The sequence below is a fragment of the Thamnophis elegans genome, chromosome 2 (assembly GCF_009769535.1).
Source record: "Thamnophis elegans isolate rThaEle1 chromosome 2, rThaEle1.pri, whole genome shotgun sequence".
Lineage (NCBI taxonomy): Eukaryota > Metazoa > Chordata > Lepidosauria > Squamata > Colubridae > Thamnophis > Thamnophis elegans.
In genome coordinates this window covers 101,309,052-101,327,944 of record NC_045542.1, presented here as the reverse complement: position 1 = coordinate 101,327,944, position 18,893 = coordinate 101,309,052, and the positions used below count along the sequence as shown (strand labels likewise).

The 18,893-nt window shown below is 39.6% G+C and overlaps 1 protein-coding gene across 1 annotated transcript in view; it reads left to right on the top strand.

The window, feature by feature from the left end:
* The window catches only part of GNAI2 (G protein subunit alpha i2), a 111,656-nt gene that overhangs the window by 48,279 nt on the left and 44,484 nt on the right, over positions 1–18,893 (top strand). The window contains exons 2-4 of the mRNA XM_032210373.1: positions 5,537–5,579; positions 8,582–8,723; positions 18,101–18,261. Coding sequence (XP_032066264.1) covers positions 5,537–5,579; positions 8,582–8,723; positions 18,101–18,261 — 346 coding nt within the window. The remainder of the gene's footprint in view (positions 1–5,536; positions 5,580–8,581; positions 8,724–18,100; positions 18,262–18,893) is intronic.

The following is an 18,893-nucleotide window of genomic DNA, read 5'->3' as shown; positions in this document are numbered from 1 at the left end:
TTCTGTGCATATAGATTACTTATCAACAATATTAGACTTGGAAGGGTTTGTTTTAAAAACTGCAGAAGAAAGCTTTGCATTGTTGTTGTGAAAATTACACTTACAGGGATCAGGCTTGCCACAATTGAGACTTTTCATGCAAATGATCTGTCTGCTTTCACGCAAATATCCTTTGATTTTGCATACATATTGTTAATGCTCTTTAGGTTGTCAGAGGAGAGATTAATGGTATAGTGCTAGTTTTGCATGATTTGTTTAGCTTAAATAATCTGTGGCCTCTGTTTATTATAATGTTATGAAAGTTATTGGTGTAGTTTAAAAACATACAACCATGAGTCCATTTAGAGGTAGTTTCCAAGATTTCAATCCCAATTATGACCACAACTGGGATTGAAATCTTGGTCGTTGAGCTAAGTGTTAGTTAAGTGAGATGCCCATGTGGGTGATTCACTCACTGATTGCAATTTAATTGCAGTCCTTGAGCAGACAGAGTGAAAGGGCTGCCCTTTGTGAACTGAGATCTCTCAGCTGAGATTCCCTCCTGGCAGGCAACCCTTGGCGAGTGAAATGTCTGCCTTCCAGGATGAAATCTCAGCTCTGCATACACTTGAGAGTCCTTCTTGATGGACAGCCTTTCAAGAACAACAGGGATGGAAACAGAACAAGGAATAGTTCAACAAGGATGCAGTGAGAGAATGATTTTAGGCTCAGTCTGTGCTTGGCTTTTGGCTGCTGAAGTTCAGACAGGCATGGAGCTTGGGGTCCTTCTCTCTCTGTCTCTGTGAGAGCTCTGTGGGAATGAGGAGAGGGGGACTTTTGCCTCCATGCCTGCTTGGAAATACAAGCATGCCTCTAGCTTGGAGTCTTTCTCTTTAAGAAGATTTAGAGCCAGTTGTAAGTTGAGGACTACCTGTAACTACTGTTTTCCCCCGAAGTCTTATTTTCTTTTGACCCCCGAGATAAGCACTTGGCCTTGTTTTCGGGGAGGTCTTATTATTTTTGAGGAGCAGGAGGCGGTGTGTGTGCTCACATCATGACTGCTGCTCTGTTGCAATATTTTTGGGAGGGCTTATTTTTGGTTTCGGTGGAGAGCTTATTTTAGTGCATGGGCTCAAAAGCCCGATTGGGCTTATTATCCAGCAAGGTCTTATTTTCAGGAATACAGGGTAGGTTCTAATACTGCAAAGTTATTCAGATTGTTAAAAAGCTTGTCTAAAGAATAGTCTGCCAGCTTCTTCAACATGGAAGTATATTAAGATTTTTCTTGGATAATTATTAAATCAAAAACAAAGACAACTCAATTTCTTCTTATCAAACTTTATAAAAGACTTTTGTCATAGGTAGAGATGGATGGCCTTATGTCACATTTATAAAATAATCAGAATGATCAGAATACTATGTGTTTCAGCCATTTTCAAATGTAAAATATTAATTTGGTGGGAGTCATAACAGTCCTTGAGGAAGACATAATGGAATATGTATATTTTCTTATCACAGTTCATCTGGTAATACTACTTTAGAAAATAACTATGTTACCAGATGGGTCACACAGCAATGATGAAAATGAGCCGAATATGGAAAAGCAAGGACATCAGCTTGGCAACCAAATATAGGTTAGTCTGCTCTATTGTGTTCCCCATAGCTACCTATGATTGTGAAAGCAAGACAAGAAGAAAATGGATTCACTTGAGCTGTGTTGCTGGAGAAGGTTCCTGTGTATTCCTTGGATAGCAAAGTTGACCAACAAGCAAGTACTGGAGCGCATAACACCAGATGTCACTAGAAGGAAAAATTACAAAACTATGTCTCACTTATTTTGGCCATGTCATGCAGGGGAATTCACTGGAGAAAGCAATTATGCTGGGAAGAGTTACTGGTAAAAGGAAACCACGCTGCCAAAGAAAACAAGAACACCATCAAAGCTGACACCAGCCAGAGCATATAACAGCTCAAGCATTGCAAAATCGGAGGATAGGGAGATGGCCCTTAGAATCACCAAGAGTCAGACACGACTTGAATGGATAACATCTTTATCAGATGATTGCTATGGATAACTAGGAAGGGATCTTTCCAGCTGGCATTAGGCAGAATAGCCTCATCTTAACATAGCTACTCTCTATGACAGATACAAATTCAGAATTAGATAGCAATACCTGATAATTAGTATTTATTTTGAATCTCTTGTAGAAACCACAGATCTGGCACACAGCACAGATTTTGTCTTAATGTTTAAAATTAAGAGAGCCAAGGGTGCTATTGAGAGAGCCTGCATATATTCATATTTTCAAAAAATTCTGTTACCTCATTACAGTTCTTATGTATACATAACACACTAAGAGTGTTATTTTATACTTTTCAGAAACAACACTAATGTTGGGAAAATAAAGTTCACTTGAAGAAGGTTTTAAAATCTGCTTCCACTGCAATTTTTTTTGGTGTAATCTCTCATTTTGTTTCAGTGAACCCAAAGCTAATCTGAACCATAAACTCCCCGCTTTTGTTTTCTCTTATGTTTTCTAGCTAGGCTGCAGCCTCTTAAGTTGCCTGAATGATTTTTCTTGGGTTTAAGAACGTCCAACTCTAAGCCTGTTTTCAAGGCTCAGTATTAACTTCCAGAAACAATGAACACAGTATAGTTGTGCACTGATCCTTGTTACTTCATGTGCTAATGAGTACTGGAACGAATTGTCTTTAATCAACTATATTGTGTTTGGGCTTTAATTAGCAAGTATGACTGACTGAAAAGAAGTAGCTTGACTTGAATTTGGAATTAAATTAATTCCCAATGAAATTGAGAATATTTAAATTCTGCCAATTTGTCATTCTGGTTTATATGAAGGTAAATTTTTGTCAGTTTTTCCCTACTGCATGTGTCAAAATAGGAGATGTTAATTCTAGTGGAATAATTGTGGCAATTTGTTGCAAGTCCCCTTATATAACATTTCTAATAGATTCAGAAGTAATTAACAGCAACTAGATTAGATTAGCTGGATAATTTTCCTATATGAGAGGCCGGAACTGAGTGATATGTTGTGAAGCTTCAAACAGCTGGTCATCTGTAGATAACAGCTTGTGGATCTGAATTTGTTAGTGAATGTGTTAATAAGACACATAGTTAAAAAAAAATCTGATTAGTACCATGTATCTTTGCTATGAAGCCCCTTCTCTTCCAAGGAAGCTGTAATTTCACCAGACATACACATGCATTTCCTGTGCTAGAAAAATAGATCTCCTTGTAAAATCTTAAAATAATATACACTTAATAGAGAGATATCAGTCCAGCTACCTTCTATTCAACTGTCTATTTTAAGACTAGTAAATAGAGCCAGGTTTTCTGGTTGAGAAAAAGGAACAGTTTAAATTGGATTTTTTTTGTTTGTAGATGAAGCTTCTGGTTCTTCATAATTCCTTGGTCAAAGATAAGAAAAACAATTTTATTCAAAAGTTTTGGATTTCTATACTATTTTGGGATCATTTTTTCCTTCGTGAATCTTGAAGCAATGTAGGAAATTCCTCTGCCTAGTTGACTCTCAACAATTCAATAAGGAAACTGAGGATAGAAAGCCATTCAAGTTCTTTGTGCCATGGTGGTATTTGAAAATCCTCCAAAGTTTCTTGTTAATTTGTTTAAAATATATATATAATTTGGCCAATTCTCTGCAGTGTTGTGAGTTGTCAATGTGCACAATCTACTTTTGGTGATTTTCTAATACTTCACTTAATTCAGAATAAATAATTCCAGGAAAGGAGCCCTTTTCTTTGGACTTGGGTCATTTTAAAAAAATAATAATAATTAAGGGCTTTAGAATGGGTATGCATTCATGTTCTTTTCAATGATTACGAACCTCATTGTTGAAAGTAATGATATACTTCATATACTTTACATCACTTAACAGTATCAGTCAGTTAAAAATATAGATATAGGTAATCCTCTATTTACAACCGGAATTGGGCCCCAAATCATGGTGATTCAGGGGAGCAGTTGTTAAGCGAGACACCGTGTGACTTTCATTCAATGACTGCAATCCCACTTGGAGTTGTTAAGCGAAGTGCCAGGGAGAGGGCATGGGCTTGGTAGAGTGGGGAGCGGGTACTGACCTCCCACCATATCTGAGAGGCTCAGGCCCCCTCCCTACTGCACTTGGGAGAACAATGGTACCTGGTAGTGTTCTGGAAAGTTTAGAAGGCTTTTTGAGCTTTTCAGATTGCTAGTAAATGCTTTAATTCTGCCCTCCAGAGAGGAGGGGAAAGTGCTAGTAAGCGAATGTTACTTCAGTTGCTGGCTTTTACTCGCCAGCTCTTTTTCCTCCCCTCCAGAGGGATGGAGTTGTTTCTCTTCACTAGCTTAGAAAAAGTATTTTTTCTGAGAAACGTATTTTTCAGAAAAAAGCTAAAAAAGAGCTAGTGAATGGAGGTGATTCTGCCCCTCTAGTGGCGAGGGCATTGATCAGCAAGCGAACACCATCTTTGCTGCTTTTTGAAAACTGACATTTGATCACTATTGCTTTCTCCTCACCTCAGAGGGGAAAAATCACCAGCACACGTTTTTGAAAGGCTGAGAAAGGCTTCCAACCTTCTGCTGGTTCCCCAATTGTCTTGCTGGGGAAGTTGGCAGAAAAAGTACAAGTAGCAATTACATGATCCAGGACATTGGCAAACAGATTTCCAAGTGCCTGAAATGTGGTCATATGTTCTAAAGCACTGCCATGTTTTACAAAAGCCAGAAAGTGCCAAAAAATACCCGTTCTGAAACTATTATGACCACAAATAGTTGTTAAACAACCTGTTGTAAGTTGAGTTTTTTGCATATGTAAGCTATCTAGCTTCCTCCCCCCCCTTGTGGGAATAGAGGTTTGTTCAGAAAACTATCAGAACTTGAATATTGTTGGCTGAAATTCTTGTGTCAGAAGGAATTTAATTCCTGTATAATGACTTCTCACATTTCTCCTTTAGGTAGGGTTGATTTGGTAAGAATTACTAATAAATATGACAAGACCCAGAACTATTAATTCTCTTTAGACACTTGAACTGACCTGTGAAATGTCCTTTTCTGTGATTTTTTTTGGTCTTATCATCAGTGACATTTATTTCATAATGAGAAATGAAGATAAGCCATAATATGGATTTTTCAGATATAATTGAACAGATATTGGTTAAGGGAAAAATAATCACTGGAAGTAAATGACATTAATGGCATCAATGTTTGGATCAATCATCATATTTTTTAGAATTAGCTTTAATTTAAAAAAATGTGGGAATGCTAGACGTCTATAGACATACTCAATTTATATTTGCAAAATATACTTATACCTTGAAAATAATCCAAGATGTTCCCAATTCAGTTTTCTTTTGGTAATGGTATTAAATAATTCAAATCTTAGATTTCTAAAATTTTGCAATGGAAAGATGTTGGTTATTACAATGAAGGAAATTACACTGTTAAATCTTACCCTTGTTCATATTTTTAACATCTTAATTTATATAGCACAACTACTAGTATTAAAGCCCATTTCTAACATTATCTTTTTATTTATAGGTGCAGGAGAATCTGGGAAGAGCACAATTGTAAAACAGATGAAGTAAGTCTTTTTTTTAAATTAAAAATTATTGTACTCTTCTATGCCATGTTACACATATTTTACTAAGTTTTTTCTTAAACTATATATGATGAAACTGTATTAAAAACTCATCTGTAGGAGGACTAATTGTAATTGTGCACATAATGAATAGAGATAAAATAGGAGAGCTGTCAGATTTGTATAGTTAAGTAAATTATTTTATGATCATTTCACTTATAGTGCCGAAGGCATTATGAGAACTCTTCTAACATATAAACTGGATTACTCTAAATAGGACACCAGTTGTCTCTCTGTGTAGGTGACATTCATGGAAAAATAGCTATATTTTACTTCCCTTCTCATAAGGTAATCTTAAGAAAGCCTGTTCCCTCTGTTTGATCAGGGACACTCTTCATTTTCTTCCAGTTGTGCTTTACAGATCTTCTTTGCTGTTTCGTAACTGGAGGACCACTGAAAACCAGGGGGTCCTCTTAGATCCCTACATATAGATTGTCTACATTGGCATGATCTTATTCGAGGCCATTGTCACCTTTTTATTTCCAATGGCGACTAAAGCCTGAATTGAACCATGTACCAGAGCTCCAGGAGCAACTCTATTTTTTCTCTGAACCTAGTAGCATTCATTGGGCATACTTAAACCTTGCACTCAGTGTTCCAGCTGCTTATCAATTTAGCTAGTTACTACCTTATAGAGATAGAGCATTTACATTGCTAGGAATGGTTACAGTATTTGAGTGCTTTAAGTAAAAGAAAGGATGATCCAACAAAGCTAAATGATGGGGGATCTAGGAAATAGTTTTCCACTTAGGTATTCACTGCCAGAAGATGGCTGCCAATTAGGATGACTTTAGAAAATTAGATAAATGTTCTCTAAAATGGAGTGCTAGTTATAATTAATTTAATTTCTGTTATCCATGATGGGCTAGGTAATATTCACATTAATAACATACCTTGCTATTCTAGTTCTTTGGAAGTTTAAATGGAAAATGTTAATATCCTTGTAATGTTTAGTGTTCTTTGCAAGTTTGAGTAATTGTGCTTTATCAAAGGCAATTAAAACAATAATTTTCCTCTGGCTTTACATTCAAACAAAACACAAATCAGAACTTGTTTTTAACACTTGCGAACCATTAAGTAGTCCAGTTGTTATACCATGATCAATATCCTTTTTCCTTCATTTTTGAGATTTTACGGGTTTTTTTGCTTTATAACTATGCTAAACATTTTAAAAATTAAGCCGCTGTACTGTTTTCTGCCAGAAACCAGTGGGAAATTATATTGCTGATGTTTGATGTTGTTACTGAATTTCACAAACATGATCCTTAGGGCCTCTGGGGACTGCAGAAAATATAACTGAGGGCTGATGTGAACTACGGCAGCTTTAAAGTGGAATATTCACTGTGCTATTGTACAATAGTGGAGTTCTCTCCACAGTTAGCTTCGTTTGACTTCAGTTTTTTACTACACCATATTGTTATTATATCATATTACAGAGAAAAGTGATTATTGGCACCCATACATTAGAATTTAGAAACAAAAGTAAAATAGTGTTCTGAAGCAAGTATTTACCATCTTCTGAAACATACATACTGACATTGATTGATTGAATTTATAGAGCCACCCTATTCAAAAAAATACAGGTGTGTAAAATAAAACAATGACCCTTTAAATAACCACATGACAACTGAACATGACAATTGGATTTGGATTTATTACATTTATATGCCGCCCTTTTCCCTGAAGGGGACTGAGAAGAAAGGAGACTCCACTCAATGAGATCCAAATACCAGGGATTTTAATGGCTTTTCTAAAGGCAAGCAAACCTGGGGGCCTATTGTATATTGGGTGCAATGGGTGGGAAGACCATTCCAGAAAACGGGCAGCTTCCTAAAAGACATACTTCCTAAGTGGCACGATATGACAAGGTTTGAAAGAGGGAATCTGGACCATACTCTCCCCATGGAAGCTGTAGAGCAAGCAGATGCTTTTTAAGAAGTGGTCCCACATGTAGCCTAGTATTGTGTCATGTGGGGCTTTAAAGCACATTGTATTGCATTCAGAAACTTATAGGGAGCCAGTGCTGGTTAAGTAGTAGTGTCACATGATAGTAAAATGTTGTATACCCACATTATTACAATCTGGATAACCTGAAACTTCCAAATAGTCTTTCAAAGGCAGCCCCATGTATAGATAGTCTTCAACTTACATCCATTCATGTAATGACCATTGGAAATTATGATGGCCATGGAAATGTGACTTATAAGCTACACTTAGACTTACAACTGTGACAATACATACACCCATGATCATGTGAGTGAATTTCAGGTGCTTGGCAACCAGCTCACATTTATGACTGGTCACATCATCCTGCACTCTTGTGATTCTGTGTTTCTAAGTCAGGGGGTATCTGTAGAATTTGTTGCAACAGACCAATGAGGAGGAGACTAAGACCTGCCAATCTAGGAATAGGCACAATTGGTATATAACATACAGTTGTGCAAAGCCCCAACAACCTCAGCTGTCCGTACTCTTTGAGTAAGAACTGTGAATACAAGTGAACCCCCAGATTCTGCACTAAGTCTTAATGGGGAAGTGTCAACACTGTTCAGAACAGTGACAACATTCCAGTTTCTGGATATGCGCAACGCAGAACCTATAACTGCTTAGTGTTGAGTTCCAATTATTAGATTGTTCTTCCCCATCCTCACCTCACAACCTCCACATACTGGGACAGCACCTCAACAGCTGGCAGAAATGTTCAACTGGGTATCATCAGCATATTGTTGATACTTCCTTATCCCTAGTCTCATGCACATTGCTATTGCTAATTGTAGGTCAGCTCAGGAATGGGCGAAAGCAGAAGGCAAACGTATTTCATATTAGTGACATTATATTATAGAAAAGAGACTTTAACAAAGTATTTTATATAAAATAATGTTAAATCCTTTGTAGACACGTGATATGCTGATTTTTAAAATCTTTCCTCTTCTGTTTCTTTGCAGGATTATCCATGAAGATGGATATTCAGAAGACGAATGCCGACAATACAAAGCAGTGGTTTACAGCAACACCATCCAATCCATCATGGCTATAATCAAAGCCATGGGCAACCTGCAGATTGACTTTGGGGATCCTTCTAGAGCAGTTAGTTTTCATTTTTACTTTTACCTTATTGTTTATTAACTTCCTCTGTGGGCATCACATTGTTCTTGTCTAGAATCTTGAGGAGGTATTTAGTCATCCAGTTCTGAAAAATGGTGCTTGTTTTCTGTAAACATTGTCTGCTGGATACGGAAGACTTTTTAAATAGTTGTAACTTACCTTGCACAACAGAAATTTAGAAGAGGAAACTAGTGACATTTGGTATCTTTTAAATATATATTTTTACACAGATCACTTTTTCAGTTTAAAAACAATGGACTCCAGTCTTTTTCTACAAAATCAGCTTGGTATATTTCTTAAGGCTTGATGACATAAATATGATTAAGTTTTTTGGGGAGGGGAGGCAAGGAATTATTTAGCAATTCAATAGCAAGGACGTGTCAAGAATCCTAGTCAGTCAGTGTCAAAGTGGCAACAACTACTCCCTCATCCACCCTTCTTTCTTTGGATGCTTCTGTATATAAGCTCAATCTTTTAAGCCTACAGGAAGTAGCTCAATGTACTTTCCCAGCTGGGGTTGCACTAAGTAAAAACCATGTTGTGCAAAGTTAGTTTTGCTGTTTGCTTGGTGATTGTGAAGCGGCTTTAGAGCAACTGTATCAAACAGTGTTTTTCACCCAACAATTCCATGGATACCGACAATACGAAAATCAGCCAACATTTTTGGACATCTAGTGCAGTATTTGCTCAAGTTTTGTGGCAGGGAAGTGGCCTCTTAAGAGGTAGATTAATAACAGTAATTAGTCATGCAGAAAACTACTGCTTTTAATTTTTTCTTTCTTTCCCAACGCAGTGCTCAAAATGAAACTATATAGAGGAAGGAAGTTTCTCTGTGCTGCTCTTTGAGTAAAAAGCTACAATCTAATGTCTGGTTTTAAAAGAAGCAATAGGTTCATGTGTAACACATTGTTGCAAACATTAAAGCCACAGTGGAATGAGTTGATTCAGGACTTTTGAAAACTTATTTGAGGTGATATTGGTGCCTCCAATTTTACCAATTACAAATTCAAACTGTTGTGAAATGGTGATTTGGATAACATTTTGAAAGCTGGATAGAAAGGAAGAAACTACCCATCAAAAGGGTGAAACAATTTTGTTAGAGTCAACCTTTAGGCTTCTCTTAGCATTCTAAAATACGTCCTTGGGGAGAGGAGAAGAAAAACTTGACAGGTCTGTCCTTGGATCACAGTCCTGGTCTTTGCAATCAGATTATCATGTAGTTCAGTCTTGATGCCTTCAGAAATGGAAGCTGGAGAGAAACTGACATAGTTTAGTTATTTGCTCATTTTAGAGTTTTCCAGCTTCTGTCTTCAAAGAATGTAAGACATTTAATGACTGGCTTCTAGCTGGATGGTTTAAGGACTGGTTATTTTTATAGAATCTTATTTTTCTTCCTTCCCTCTATCTTTGACCTTTACCTTTAATCCATTCTCGAAGAATTTTTATAATTATTTCATTCTGCTACCCAATGGCAGTCCTAATGAAACAAGGCAATTGATGTTTCCATTCCAAAATATACATTTGTTACCATCAGCTAGGAATGTTCATTTGATCAGTCCCACCTTATGGAACATTCTTTACCCCAAAATTATATTAGCCCAATTCCTCTTGATGTCTCTCAAGATCTGGTTATGTCACCAAACCTGGGAATGGCTAAATGGCTCTACTATTGAGGTGGATATTTCTTATGCTCTCTCTGTCTAGTGTTTGTTATCTTTTGCTTTTAATAATATATTTTTTAATACTGATTCTTTTATTATTTATAATGACTGTTTATATATGTCCTGCTTTATCAGGTTGTTGTACATCACCTAGACTTGTTTTTTGCGAGATAGACAACCATACAAATATGATTAATATGTAGTTATATAAATATTTATTTATTTCCTCAAAATTTAACATTTTCTTAAATAGGCATCTGTCTGATTTGCGACCTAACCTGGTGCGTCCTATCCTTTGCTCAATAGTAACAAATTAGCACAATATAGGAACAATTTTTGCAGCAAATATTATTATCTCAAAACAGTGAGAATGTTTCCATTTTTACTAAATTATAATCAAGATTTTGTACAAATTGGGATATTGCAAGCTATATAGTGCTAATTTCTGAACTGAGGATAAAGTTTCCTATCTATTAGCTTCCTGTGATGCAGGCAAATGTATTTGGCTTTTCTCTTACTTCCTCTTTAATGAGTGCCTGCAGCGCAAAGCCCAAAATATTAGGCACCAGTGGGAAATCATTTCTTTTCCCAAGGTTGATGATCTATAGAGACTTTATCAATCACAAGGTTAGAAGGATCATAGAAAAAGTCCATATGATGACAGAATGAAAATGAATGACGGACCTTCTCTCTTTAACAAATACAGTATAACTGGGAAACTAAGTCATTACCTCAGAGTTAATTCAGCACAACTCTTCTTAGATGCAAATTTTTTCAAGTATAATCTTGCAACCAAAATATATGACAACAGCACCCGTGTTCTGTGGAATTATGATGCAAGGTAGAAATTGAAAGACAAACAGGACTTACTGGAAAATATTCAGAGAAGAATGAAAGATCAAAATCGGGAGTATATGTTTCTTTCACTAATAGATGCGTAGTAAAAGCCTTTCCCCATGCATTAGGATAAATCTGGAATAATATATTGGAGAGTATTGTCCTTACAAGGTATAAACTTGTGATAGAGACTTTCATGGCCATTTTCCAGTTATTCTGTTTTCCTTTTTAAAAATAGATCTGATCTTAAATGGCTAGGGACTTTTCCATTCATTAAATGTTTAAAATTAACAATACTACAGAAACTCAAGTACAGTACAGGGATTGCTTCCTAGGAAAGAGATGCATCATTGAATTCTATAAGCTCACTTCATTTTGTGCTAACTTGGGTTTGTTTTTTTAAAATAATAATATATTGCCTGGTTTTTTTTAATGATTGAAACATCTCTTTTATATTGGACAAATTTGATAAAACAAGGATTATGCACATTCTAAAATGCTTCTAAACACTAATTTCTATAAGCAAAAATGGCATCTGTTTCTATAAAATACGCCACATTGGTTTTTTCAAGTATTTCACTGAGAAGGAGCCATTCTATTATAACATTACTCCACTTAGATCAAAATTATGTAATTATGTTTACTTTGGAGAGTTTATAGTTGATGCAGAATATGTCTCCTTTTTTAAATAGTACAGTGATCTACATAGTCCTGGAGTTACAACAACAACTGGGATGGTTGGGATTGCCATCACTAGGCTATATAGTCATGTGATATCACACTTTATAACCATATCACTTAATGATGGCACTCATTGCCTCTGCAGAAGATTTTTTTTTAAAAAAATTACAATGTAAAAAAATACTAAAATGTAGGCAAGAAAAAATATAACATAAAGTGCAAGGGCAGTACTTCCTGTTAGAACCTTCAAATGCATATTTTCAATTTACTTTTATTTCATATTACTTTTACAGACCCCCCAAGAAATTCTAAAGAAAGAACGTATAACTTTTGGAACATAGCAAGAAGTAGAAATGTAGGCAGCATTTAAGCAACCCGTTCTGTAACTGGCATAGAGGCATGACAATGTGAGACTTAGCACCACCAGAAACCATAAATCAAAATCTTATTGCAGATTTCCAGCTGTATGTTTTACCTGAATCTATAAAAATACAAGCTTCCTGGAATAAGGATTCCCAGTTTATGTCACTGGATTTCTCCAACTTAAAGATTTTAAATTTTAATCAGACTCTGTGGGGAAACAAATCCCTTTATTTTAAAAGACTCTGCCTTTTCTTTTTCCAGAATGGGAGGAGGGAATGGTCACACGTGGGTTTTATCACAACCTGATTGGTCCAAGGCTGAGAGGAAATCTATAAATACTGGTGCCTGTCCATTGCTAGCCCAGATTCTCTCAGCCTGGTCCAAGCTGTAGAGTAGTTGGATAGGTTCTGTTTGTTTTCTCCTTTTGGGTGAGTTCTATTCAGTCTGATTCCTAGAATTCCTGTTCTCCCTCCCTGGGACTTTAGCTTGGGTATGTCCCACGTGTGACCATTCCCTCCTCCCATTCTGGAAAAAGGACGTTGGTCTTACCTGAACGTCTATTTTCTGATGGGAGGAGGGAATGGTCACAACCCGCCCTGAGTTCTGTCTGTTGGGGCCAAGGGGAGGGCCCGGGGGGTGTTTCCCGGGGTTTGTTGTGTTGTTTCTTGTTTTTCAGTTGTACCGTTCATGTTCGAGAATCTGGGCTAGCAATGGACAGGCACCAGTATTTATAGATTTCCTCTCAGCCTTGGACCAATCAGGTTGTGATAAAACCCACGTGTGACCATTCCCTCCTCCCATCAGAAAATAGACGTTCAGGTAAGACCAACGTCCTTTCTCCTTCAGAGAAAGATTGAAGTAATTCATGGGAATATGCCTTTTGTATCCCAACTTGCAGTCTGGCCATTCATTCATTCATTCCAATATAAACGAATGCCTTGATGCTGAGAAAGTTGTGGTCACAAGGATAGCAAACCATTATGAGAAAATTTATTATGCTTCCCCAAATTGTTTGAAGTTTATGAAGATGCAACAGTGAGGTCTATTGTTTCATAATTAATATTGTTTCATAATTAGTAAGGCAAATGAATACACCGACTACTTCTGAACCATTTCAAACAACCAAGAAGTTGTTTATCTGTAAACAAGCACATTCAGGTATTCTGTTATCTGTAAGAATATTTACACCGTTTGGAGAGTCCAAGCAACGGGTTAAATCAGTCTGGTTGCCCTGGGACTGGGGAATCTTTTTACTTGGCCACGCCTCCTGGTGTTACTTGGCGCCTGAATTTTTCCTCAGTCTGCCCATTCAGGACTTGTATTTGTGAGCTCCAGCATAATTTAACTAGGCTTGGACTCTCCTTCTAGCTTTTTCCCTTTCTTTTTCCTTAATTTGTTTCCCATAACTAGCACAGTTTAAATTGTTTTTTTGCTTCATGTCGTTTTGACTTCTCCTAGAGACTTGGAGGTAGGCGTGGTGGTGGTGGGGTGCTCTGCTTGCCGCGCCGCCTTTGGAGGCAGCGGAGAGCCGCTGTATTTGCTTTAAAGCGCAGCAGGAATGGTGAGGCTTCCGGTGGCTGCTGGCATTCCCATTTTAGTTGACTTCTGTTTTTTGCCAATTTCTTCGCCCTTCGGAGGGCGCAGCCTAATGCGGAGAGGTGCGTGGCTGCTTTACGTTGCGCCACCACCATCTTTATCTCCCTCTTCTCCCTCGCACTGGAGCGGTGGCCAATTGGGAGGACCCGAATTTGTGCCCTTTTTTCTATTGGTTTTCCCGTTCAGCCACACTTCAGCAGATAACCGTAGGATGGTAAGCTGGCCTTGATCGGGTCTCTGGCTGGGTCACTTCCACTCACAACATTTCCCCAAAGGGCGCTAGCGTCTTGGCCATCTGATGGTCATACACTGGCACAGGTAGGATTTTTAAATAATTTTTTTTGTTCTTTAATCTACTGATTCTCCCTGCTTTATCTGCCTGGTCTTGCAGCCTTGACTCCTTTTCTACCTTCTCACCTCCTGTCGAGTGGCTGGATTCATTGGACTCATTGCAGAGCCCCAGTTTACTCCTCTGGTGTTTTTTTTTCCACGAACTGTTCCTTCTTCCACAATACCTGCTTGTCGTCTGATCCAGCATCAGCCACCAGAGTCTCCTTCATTTCCTGATCTCCACCTGTATTGGCCTCTTGTCTGAAGTCTGTATCAACAGGCCATGGAGCATCCTGGCCCATCTGACTCTCCTGATGGTAGACCAGGCCCCTCTCAAGCCCCTAGCAAGGGAACTTCTGCAGGCAGGAGCAAGGGCGTAAGGAAGGGCAGGGTGGCCAGTCAAGATAGTCATCCCTACAAGGCACCTTCTGTGGCGGCAACTAGGGATGCAGAGAGGCGGCAGCGGGCCCTCGATAAACAATTCGAGAAAGCCCAATGCCAGGCTGTGAGGGAGTTCCCTCAGCCTACCCCTCCAGTTGGGCCAGTCATTCCACCACTCCCAGGGGATTGCCTGTCAGTGACTGATGAGGAATGGATTTCCAGGAAGTTTCCCCAGATAGGTCTCTAGCTGAACCGGGCTCTCCTGCCTTTTTGTGTGTTTCTGAGTCAGGCCCACCCCCGAGGACCCTAACCCTGGGGGGCTCGCTGATTCCATCCTTGCATGGCAACTTCCTCCTCCTTCCAGGGATCCCGTTGGATCAGACACTACTTTAGCTCAGGAACCTGAGTTATCCATCCACATCCAGGCAGTGGTCACCCGTGCCATCTCTCAGGGCATTGCCCAGGGGATGTAGAGGCATGACCAAGCACCCATCACTCCCAGCTCTTCCCAGCCCAGGCAAGAGGCTCCCTCCACCGCCAGGTGGGTCCGTCACCCATCTCTGGAATCCTCGGTGCTCAGCGAGGCTTCCGTTTTGGAGGACCCGGATCAGGAGGAACAGGAGCTCTCGGAGGACGAGGACCTTTCTCTGGACGCTCCTGCCTTCTTGGGGCTCTTTAAGCCTAGCCTATTTAAGTCATCTTGCACAAGGCTAAGAACACCACCCAAGTGGGTACTAAACCTAAGACCTTCGGGATCTTCGGATTCCGCCCGGGTTAACCCCAATGCTAGCATGTTTAACGTTCAGGCACCTCAGCAAGAGCTAGTGCCAGTTCCTGATTTCTTTATGAATGTCAGTCAACGGCAATGGGCCAAGCCTGGCTCCCTGGCCACGCCCAGTGGCAGGGATAAGAAGCTGTACTCAGTTGACCCTGCGCTGGAAGACATCCTGGTCCTCCCATTTGTGAACCCCTCTATAGCGGCCCTCACTTCTAAGTCAGTCCTCCCGGCTGACCTGTTGGAAGGCCTCAAGGTGGGGGACAAAAAAGTGGAGAAGGCCTGCCACAAGACTCATCAGGCGGCGGCCTGGGCCATTAAGGCGTCTTCATCCACATCCTTCTTTTTAGAGAGCCTCTGTCATTTGGCTGCATGAGCTTCAGACTAAGCTGCCGGCAGGAGACACTCGTCTTTCCCAGGACATAACCAAAATTATTGCAGCGTCTCAGTACAGGGCTGATGCTTCCTTTAACGTGGTCAAATTCGCCTAGGGCATTAGCTTCCAACATGACCTCCTGCTGCCTTGTCTGGCTCCATCACTGGCAGGCGGACCAGATGAACAAATGGAAATTGGCTTTTGGTCTGTTTAAGGGGTCCAAATTATTTGGGGAGGTCTTAGACCCCTTCTTGATTGAATCTAAGGATAAACGGAAAGTTCTGCCCACCTTGTACAAGAAACAGGATTGTAAATCCGCTCCTTATTTCAAGAGGCAGTTCTTTCATTCTAGTGAGTCTGCAGGATCCTCTTCTGCTCCCTCGAACAGACCAACTGGTCAGTCGGGAGATAGGTCCCAGGACAGGAAGTCTTTTCGGGACAGGGGTAGGCAGCAATTCAACTACCGCAGGTCCAACCATGGCGGTACTTCTAACAGGTCTGTCCGCAAGTCCAAGTGAAAAAGACCAGCGATGGCGAACCTTTTTTGTCTTGCGTGCCTTAAGTGGGGGGAGCGCAGGGGGGTCATGTGTGGGTGTGCCACACTCATAATGCAATGTGCGCCCCCCAGTGCGCATGCGCGCATAAGAGGTGCTTTGTCCCCATTTTTTGCATGCTTTTTTCACCCTCCCCAGGCTCCAGAGGCTTTATAGGCGCCTGGGGACGGCAAAAACAGCCTCCCCCGTCGCCCAGAGGCCCTCCGGAGGCTTCAGGGACCTTCAGGAGGCTTCCCTGAAGCCTCTGGAGGGCAAAAAATGACCCTACGAGTGTCCCTGAGGCCTCTGGAGGGTTTAAACTGACCCTACGAGCAAACCAGAAGTGACTTCCGGTTTGCTTCTAGGGCTGTTTTTAGTCCTCCAGAGGCTTCAGGGAAGCCTTCTGAAGGTCCCTGAAGCCTCTGGAGGGGCTAAACCGATCCTACAAGCAAATCGAACTTCCGGTTTGCCCATAGGGCCGTTTTTTTGCACCCTGGAGGCTTCAGGGTAGCTGCTGAAGCCTCTGGAGGGCCTCGGGGGGGGGAGCTCTTTGCCCTCCCCAGGCTCCTATAAAGCCTCTGGAGCCTGGGGAGGGTGAAAAATGGCTTTAAAAAAGGCTGAACTCAGCTGGCCAGTGGCTCCACGTGCCATCCCGGTTCTAGACCATAATTTAAAAGTCTAACATTTATCTGAACCAGAAGAGGCTGATTTGATATTGACGTAATACCAAATGGAAAGCCTACTTTGCAGTTGCTACCAGGCTTTGGAACTCCCTAAGAAAGGGGGTGGGGAGACAGACAGTTTAGATGTATCTAATGACCCTTACTTCAACTATGGAAAGACATTTCAGAGTAATTGTGTATAATATAAACTGGTGGGGAATGAAAAAGACTTAATATATAAATAAATCCTTTCCATTCCTCATCAGTTATTTATAACTGAAGAAAGTTCTTGGATGAGAAGTGAAACATCTTCAAGAAAAATCAAAGTCCAGTGGCCTTTTTGGAAAGCAGCTCAGGGACAGTCATGACCTGGATGATTGAGAACCTCCAAAGACAATTCTGTTCAATAATGCCTACATTGGGCTTTAGTCTCTTACTACTGGAAGTTTTGACTTATGACTACAATTGAGCCCAAAATTTCTATTGTTAAGTGAGACATTTGTTAAGTGAGTTTTGACCCATTTTATGATCTTTCTTGCCACAGTTGTTAAGTGAATCACTGCAGTTGTTAAGTTAGTAATCCAGTTGTTAAGTGAATCTGGCTTCCCGATTGAGTTTGCTTGTCGGAAGGTCACAAAAGGGGAACACATTACCCCAGGTCACAGTAACTGTCATAAATATGAACCAGTTGCCAAGCATCTGAATTTTGATCATATGACTATGGGGATGGTACAAAGGTTGCAACTTTGAAAAATGGCCATTGGTCACTTATTTCAATGCTGTTGTAACTTTGAAAGGTCACTAAATGAACTGTTGCAAGTTGAGGACTACCTGTATATAAAATTTTTCACACGGTTAAATCTGATTGAACTACTTCTCAGGTTTCATGTCACTAAAATTCTTTCTGTAACATACTCCCAATTACTATTCAGGACTGACCTTGCTCAATTTCAGGATTCAGCAGTTACCCATATAAGTTGTTAAGCATAGACTTAATATGATATGCATTTATAACTGGCATCTGCTTTGTAACTAGAGGGTGTTTTATTTCCTTTGCAAAATATGCTTCACTCTGGGAAGACCTTTTTGTGAGTGTGTGTAATGTGACATTTGCGCTCCCCGCTCCACATGGTCCTAAATGTCTCAATTTTACTTTCCTTGCAGGATGATGCTCGTCAGTTGTTTGCACTCTCTTGCACTGCAGAGGAGCAGGGAATCATGCCAGAGGACTTATCCAATGTGATTCGGAGGCTGTGGTCAGACAATGGAGTCCAGGCCTGCTTTAATCGTGCCCGGGAGTATCAGCTGAATGACTCTGCAGCTTAGTGAGTAGCTTTTCTTTGAAAACTTTTTGTTTATGGCAATATATTTTGAGCTTTAAATAATATTTGAGTAATGCCAACTGGCTACACATTCAGAAAATTTGTCTGATACGGTATCAAAAGCTGACAGCCTTTAGTAACTCAAGTATCAACCAATCAGCGCCAAACTAAAGAGCTTTGCATGTTCAGTTTTCCCCAATAGTAAAAAAAAGAAAAGTGTCTATACTTAGATAGTATGTTTGTCCTGGGTTACTGAACTTTCTTCAAGTATCCTACCCTCCTCAAATAATCTGTTTCTTGTAGCAATTGTTCACCCTGTAAATCTACATTAATTTTGCAGTATACTACAACACAATAACTATATTTTGGATGTGTTGATTATTTCAAGTATTTCTGGCCCACCATTTTAGGACAACATCTTAAAGAGATGTTTATACTGTATGTATAAACAATACAACCAAATAGTATCATTTCATAGTAAAAAAAATGCAGCCCAAATAACTTTATAGTATTTTTATAATAGACACGTTCTTCATAAAATGCAGAATGAAAAGACAGACATGAATTTGGGCTATTCCATAGATTCACACAGGACAACAATTTATCTTTGTTTCTTCCCCTACTGTGATCTAACA